At 37.1% G+C, this 7125-nt stretch overlaps 1 protein-coding gene and 1 long non-coding RNA gene across 2 annotated transcripts; one reads left to right on the plus strand and one right to left on the minus strand.

Moving 5' to 3' along the window:
• Positions 1 to 1335: 1335 nt before the first annotated feature.
• Positions 1336 to 5606, minus strand: LOC113275273 (monoacylglycerol lipase-like). The gene is made up of 7 exons (XM_026524748.1): positions 4872 to 5606; positions 4273 to 4311; positions 4116 to 4186; positions 2747 to 2811; positions 2534 to 2623; positions 2302 to 2394; positions 1336 to 2166 (listed from the first exon to the last, which is right to left on the minus strand). The coding sequence occupies exons 1-7, from the start codon at positions 5369 to 5371 to the stop codon at positions 1762 to 1764; spliced, it is 1263 nt and encodes a 420-aa protein (XP_026380533.1). The 5' UTR covers positions 5372 to 5606; the 3' UTR covers positions 1336 to 1761.
• A 215-nt stretch (positions 5607 to 5821) lies between these two features.
• LOC113273785 lies at positions 5822 to 6792 on the plus strand. Its single transcript, XR_003322601.1, has 2 exons — positions 5822 to 6303; positions 6539 to 6792. It is a non-coding gene; the product is annotated as an uncharacterized LOC113273785 (long non-coding RNA).
• The last annotated feature ends 333 nt before the right edge of the window (positions 6793 to 7125 follow it).

The raw sequence follows: 7125 nt of genomic DNA on the forward strand, positions 1-7125 counted from the left end.
TTGTTGAAACTTTAAATAATACACAGAGAAACTAGTAGATGAAGTTTATATACGAAAAAATCATATGATTAACTCATAAGAATCATTACATACGAAATTGGACGGGAGTCTCGGAAATACCCTTCTATAATCTTTTGGTCTTAATAAATTAGTTTGTCTTTTTTTTTTTTTTTTTTTTTTTGCTAAACAAACAAATTTATTAAAACCAAAAGATTACAGAAGAAGAGAAGTCAGAGACAAATGACAACTCAAATAACACGGAACATCACAAAGTCGGACAGACAAGCCTGACAAAACTAAAACAACTACCACCTTCAAAACCTTCCCATGACATTTTCTTCAGGGATCACTTCCATCACTGCTGTTTAGTTCTCCTAGAATTGCAGCAGTAGTAACAAAAAGGTTTCGTCTCAGTAGGAGAATGTTGCTTCTTAGAAGGCCTTGAATCATCCCCTGCCTGTATCTGCCGAAAAGATCTATGCAGTCGGGAAGTAGCTTTGTCTAACATCCGGTCGACCACAACTCTATCTTTCTCACGTAAATGTAACTAATCATCAGAATGGATTACAGAATATTAGGATTTTGAAAAAGGAATTCAAAAATTAGAATAACAGGAAATGACGATGATACTCACTTTTTGTAAACGGTGATCGATTCTATTTAAGGTCCTAAGACCTTTTACTAATGATTTCAAATCCATCTTGATCTATTTACGGTTTATCATTTGAAGATTGCGGTTGCGGATAATGGTACGTCTCCCTACCAACAATCTTGTAATAGGCCTTGCATCTACTGTAAAATCAAGTTGTGACTTGGGTTTTCCTTGGCTTCCCTCAATATCTTCCTGTTTGAATGAAAATCTAATAAGAATGGTAAAGAACAATGAGGAGGGAAATACCTTCAGGCTTATATATATATATATATATATATATATATATATATATATATATAGGTAGAACTGTAAAGAAACTGAAAGCAACTGCCCAAGGCAGTTGCTCTAGATAAGATTGAGTTTGCATATCCAAGGCAATTGCTCTACCAGAACTAAAAGGCAACAGCAGATGTTGGTCCGCCATTGCTTCTCATCAGACGAGATCTTTTTAAGTGCCATAACAGATTCGCGGTATGTCTGGTCAAAATTTAGGGTCACAAGGAGATTTTGGGTCCCGGGAGAAAATTCTGGATCAGGTGACATACTTCGGGCACAAATTCATGGCATACAGCTTTGGGTCGTTTAAATGACCAGGGTGGTACTATAGATCACCTGGAATCACAAGAGTTGTAAATTTTTAGCTGCAAATGTCAAATCACCTGGTAAATTTTGAGTTTACTACATGACAAAAACATATTTCGAGGCACATTGAACTGGCACATGTTCTATTACCTCCAGAGAAAATCAGAATACAATTCTTGCATCAAAGACTGTTTAAGATCGGAATTGGTCCCTGGATGAACCAGTGAAATTTGTAACTCAGAAACTTGCTCTCAAGGCCTTATTATCCCATGTTCACTCCAATTCAAACCCTATTCATGTTCAGTTATTACAATTAAGTTACATCAAGTCAACAACATCAAAATTCTAACCAACCGCGACGCCAATCATCTTTAGCTCGTTGAGCTAGATTTTCGACATAAAATATCTGCGAAGTGCAATCGGTTAGAGGCAGACCATTGAAGCGGCAAAACCAAGAAATCTTACGCCACATTAACATCATGTAGCTGTTGTGCTTTCCTTGGCAGTAATTTGAAGATGAGACAGTACTATTTGATTCTAGAGGTTAACCATTCAATGATGTCATTCCTAATAACTTCCCTTTCAGGTTCAAAAAGAAGATCATGCAATAATCCATCATAAAGTTTAATGGACTTGTCAGTTGAAGCAGCTTTTTCATACAATCTTCTGGAGCCATTTGGATCCGTTACAGCGTCAGCAGTCCCATGAAGAACAAAAAATGGGATGGTTATTTTACTCATCCTCTCCTGCAAAAAGGATGAAATGCGGAGGATTTCTGCCCCAGTTCTGACCCTGATAGAACCTGTGTAGACAAGTGGGTCTGAATACTTGGCAATTAAGGCATCCGGATCTCGAGACACAGTCAGGCCATTCTTGTTTGCAGCACTAAATTGATATTTTGGTAACAAGAACGAAAAGATTGGAGCAAGAACCTGCCATCAAAATGAAAGAGGAGGATACCAAATTTTAGCTTTCACAGTTGCACTAGGTTGTTTGTCAATAATATAAAAAAACGTACAGACCATTCTTCCTATAGAAAATAAAGTGAACAAGAAAATAACTCTTACACCAAATATTGGACGCGAAGGTTGAACTCCTACAGCAGGTGAGGTCAACACAACACCCTGAATGCGTGTCTCAATCTTGGGGTCGAGCACTGCCTGAAACCATCAATTAGAAGCAAAAATAAGAATCTGATAAACTGGACCATGTCTACTATGAGATAAACCCCGATATGTCAAGATTAGGCACACTTAAACAAATGCTGCCCAAGCCTATTGAGCCAAAACAAATGTGTACCTTCAGAACAATGGCACCACCTGTTGAGTGTCCAAAGCAAAAACAAGGAAGTCCCGGGTTTTCTGCCAACACCTTCTCAATAAATGCTTTCTGTTATTTAAGGACAAACAACACAATTTAGTTATTACTTTCTCAAATTATTCTCTTCAAATGAACCACTGAGAGCAAGTTAAACTTCTCATTTATTTTCAGCATACATGTGAGGGAACATACCAGGTCGTTGACTGCAGCATCAAGGGAATATACGTAACCATGTAAACCATCACTTCCACCATGTCCTAATTGAAAAAAGAGAATATAATGAATTAGGAAAGACTAAACTATGACATGAAACCTCTTCAAAACTGTAAATTAACACGCCGTAACTGGCTGAAGATATTGAGTGCCCCCACATGTAATGCAGATAAGCCTTGTCTTCCATGTGATACCCCCAAAGTCTATAAATCAAAACATGGGCCATATATCAAATCTATATATTGTATAACTAAAGCCAATTCAAATAAGCTACTCATGCTATTCACATCATCATATTTATAGATTGTATATCCACTTTCAAATTTTTGACTAAATTCTATCTCATGTGCATATCACTAGTATAAATCAACAAAGTAACATGAAAAATTTCCGCATCACCTTTGTGAGATCGATACATATATTGGGGTATATGTAAAGTGCAGCCTTGTCAAGCTTTAAAACACAAGTCAATTGTAGATCAGTCATGTAACCTGTTTGGATACCGATTGCAGGGTTTAAGCATTGAGTAAAAGTGCTTCATAAAGTTCCACATGAGTAAATATTTAAGGGGCAATAGACCATTACGAAAAAGAACATATCCTATCAGCACCTAACAGAAGAAAGCTAACTTCACATATCTCGTGCACAGGATCAGGAATGCTTAATGTTTTCTAACCCACTTACTTCGAGTTGCTATCTGGTAACAGATTCTGTCAAGTATAAAATTTGTTTTACCTAGCCCCCTTTGAATGCAAGGTAAGAACCCACAAGTCTTGGTGCACTTTAAGTCACTGATATGCTGTAGTGTTTTCTAAACCCGCTTACTTCAAGTTGCTATCTTGTAACACATTCTGTAAGGTATAGAATTTGTTTAGTACAAAAGAGTCCCCTTTGAATGCAAGGTAAGAACCCACTAGTCTTGGTGAACTTTAAGTCACTGATATGCCACCTTAACATCCATGGGAAGTGACACAGCAAGGATTTCTGCCTCTTTCAACTAAACCTGACGTCTCTAATCTAGACAATAGCCTAAAGTGGCAGTTCAGAGTTGGGATTAAGAGTCGATACTTAAGCCCACTGCATTGAGCCACACAATTATAGACAAGGAGGACTATAACGTAAATACTCCAAAATCTATAATGACTGGATAAACATAAAAAGCATGTGACCTCTAGTTCAGTAGTTCTCAAACTATAACTTTTGCTAAGATTAAGTTTGTTTGCGTGCTGATTTTAAATCTTATCTTATATTATTCCACAGCACCCACAACCTTGCCAGGATTAGAACATGCACATAATCTCAATTACAGCCATAGGAGAATAATAAACTTCGGTAAGAAGGAACCTACCAATCCAATCCATCCCAAACACTTTAAATCCATTAGCATTTAGTTGCTTCGCAAAATCGTTGTACCTCCCGCTGTTTCACAAATATCAGATTTCATCAATAACTAATCATGTTTTCAGACCTTCAGTCAACAGAAACATTGAATTATCTTTGCTTACCTGTGTTCATTTAAGCCATGGAGAAGAACCACCAGTCCCCTGCATCAAAGATTGGCTATTAGATGATGTAGATTTAAATCGAAATTTTCAAGAATATGCTCCTAAGACTCCTAAGCAATGTACAAGAATAAATTTCTAACATACTGGTGAAGGTCCATACAGAAAAGCAATGCCATTTAAGACAATCGAAGCCAATCCAATAGTAACCGAACACTAGACACACCTCCGTTTTCATATATTGGCGTTGCCGTCACAACTGATATGAAAACAAGGAATATAATATAACCCCAGTTTGGCATTAACCTAGAGAAATGCAAACACCATTTCTTGTTGAATATCAAATTCACATTCAAGAAAACAAGAATCCAATCAAGTATAATAGATTCTTCAGTCTCAATTCAATTAGAGATTATGTCTCTCTAGAGACTAGATTCACAAAAATGGTTACAAATTTATGTTATGAAACTATTCAAGGGCAACCCTTTTCCAATCAATTCATTCTAATTTTCTAACCCTTCTAATAACCAGAGATAATTCCATGGAAAAATTAGCTTAAATTGAATCAAAATGATAAAATTAAAAAAGATAATTAAGCTTACTTGACTTTAACAGAAGCAGGAGTCCAAGATTGCGTAAACAAAGTTTCACCTCTAGAATTACCAAACAAAGAAGCTTCTCTAACAGTATCACAATCATCATCATCATCTTGAGTAATTCTTTTAATCGAAATTGCTCTTCTGGTCACAACATCAAAATCTTTCAAAACCACAATCTCCTTACTAGCAACAGTTTTACAATCATCCTCATTATCATCACTATTAACATTATAAACTCTCCGATTCCTTTTCACCGGAGAAGAAACAGAAGATAATGATTTCCGTTGACAGACATTCTCATCGCTTTCACCAACCACCATCATCGTTCGTCTCCTAACTCTTATTAATGGAAGGAGTAGAAACAAAATAATTGTGTAAACCAACATCAACAATCGTTTAATCGCTCTTAACGATAATAACGCATTTACACGTCCACTTGCTCCTGATGTAAGGATCAGCGATGTTGTCGATTCTGTTACCTTCGTTGTCGATTCCATTGTCATTCCCCAATTTACAAAATTCTGTTGTTTTTTTTTTGAACAGAGAGGAAGAAGAAGAGATAAAACAAATGAAAATCGCAAATCTTAAAAACTGGGACTTGGGAATTGATTTAAGATAACTGTCAAAATCAAAAACCTAAAATTAGGCTGGCTATAAACTTGGAAGAAATTCTGAACCAAGATAACTAGATAAATAAAGGAATTATTTGAAAACGAAAACAGAGGGGGAGGATAAGAAAGCTGCAGAGGCTTCTAGAGAATATCAATTAATGATAAACTTTTTTATTATTTATGATCGTCCAAACAAAAAATAATCATTCATCATCACAACGTTAACGTTGGCAGAAAGTTTTTGAATCATGAATCCGACGCGTGGATGGATGTTTAGTTACGGTTGAACACGTGTTGAGTTACGAGGCGAGTCGTCGCGTTTGTTGGTGGGGTATTGAAAAAGGGATGGCTGAGAGGAAAATTTGCGGCTAAGGAAAAACAGCGGTGGGTAACGCCTATTGGGGCTGGACACCTTTCTTTTTCTTGCTTGTTTTGTGTCCGACCAAGTGTGTTTGTTTTATTGGTCGCGCTAATTCTAATGATGGAGGGTTTTTTGAAGCATAATGGATTTTGGCCGCTATACTAAAAAAGAGTCGGTAATCTTGTTTGTAAGCGAATAGAAGGCATTGTGCTTACCTATCAATATTATATCACTTAAAGATAACCATAAACCATTAGGATTAGGTATGTTGCTGAACAATGGCGGTAAGTAATTTCTTCCTTAAAGCTTCCTTGTTAACTACACCAAAACCAAAACGAAAGCTCTTTTCTAGTAGCAAGTACCAAGTCGGGCAGGAATATTGTCTCGTAAAGATCATATCTCCAAGAGTGCGACGAAGTTTTTACACCGGCTGTCTACCGACCGAGACGTAACTTACCCGAAGGTAAGAGTAATCCTTAACACCTTCCGTGTCTTGTTCGTTTTCGGCACAGGGGTAGTGTCCCATCACTTCCATAGGATTACGCATTCGCGACCATGTAGGTGATGAGGTCACGTACTCCGTGTCTCGATTGCAGGGCTACGGGGTGATTATTCCCCTTCACGATCCTGCGAGCTACTGAGGGATGTCCCCTTTCACAATTCTGTCATGACGGTTTACTTGTTCGCTGTTTGCACAGTCCTACTAAGAGAGAAACCTTGAAACGAATAATCAAAGGTAAAGAATGGTCTAGTCACGCACCTCATGTACATACCTCTTTCGCGTGGATCGCTGTCCTCCACGGTGTTCTGTCGAGCGCCAACTCTTTCTGTCTTTGTTAACTACACATCATTGTAAAAATTTATAACAAAAATTGCATTCGGCTAAATATCTCTTTTATTATATTTCTTGTGTACAAATAATTCTATGGGATGAAAGTGAAAATTACATGGAGATCGATCTAGCTGACCTACTATCAGAGTTTGACCAGGTCAATGAAGAGATTTTTTTTTTTGTTTATGGCGTTTAAGATTATTGTAGACTTTGGAAGATTTACAATTAATCAAAACTGTTGTAGTAGAATAATAGGGGAAAAAAGAAGAGACAGAGAAGAAAAGGATTTCTATTGATTAGCTATTACATAGGTAAAGTATCATTTATATACATGTAAAGAGAAACCCCGTAAGCCCTACAACACTCCCCCTTATGTGGTCCAATAGAACTCCGTTTGTAGTGCTTCACGTATAGTGCTTCGGTTGTAGGTCTTCAAATGTCGTCCTCTTCTTG

Source organism: Papaver somniferum, chromosome 4 (assembly GCF_003573695.1).
Source record: "Papaver somniferum cultivar HN1 chromosome 4, ASM357369v1, whole genome shotgun sequence".
Lineage (NCBI taxonomy): Eukaryota > Viridiplantae > Streptophyta > Magnoliopsida > Ranunculales > Papaveraceae > Papaver > Papaver somniferum.

What these genes read in the sequence shown, in the direction of transcription:
- LOC113275273 (XM_026524748.1), bottom strand. Translation starts at nt 5,371, where the DNA reads ATGACAATGGAATCGACAACGAAGGTAACAGAATCGACAACATCGCTG. An exon ending in CATGGCTTAAATGAACACAG is followed by an intron (nt 4,187 to 4,272) that starts GTAAGCAAAGAT and finishes TTTGTGAAACAG; the next exon opens with CGGGAGGTACAACGATTTTG. An exon ending in ATGCTGCAGTCAACGACCTG is followed by an intron (nt 2,624 to 2,746) that starts GTATGTTCCCTC and finishes CTTAAATAACAG; the next exon opens with AAAGCATTTATTGAGAAGGT.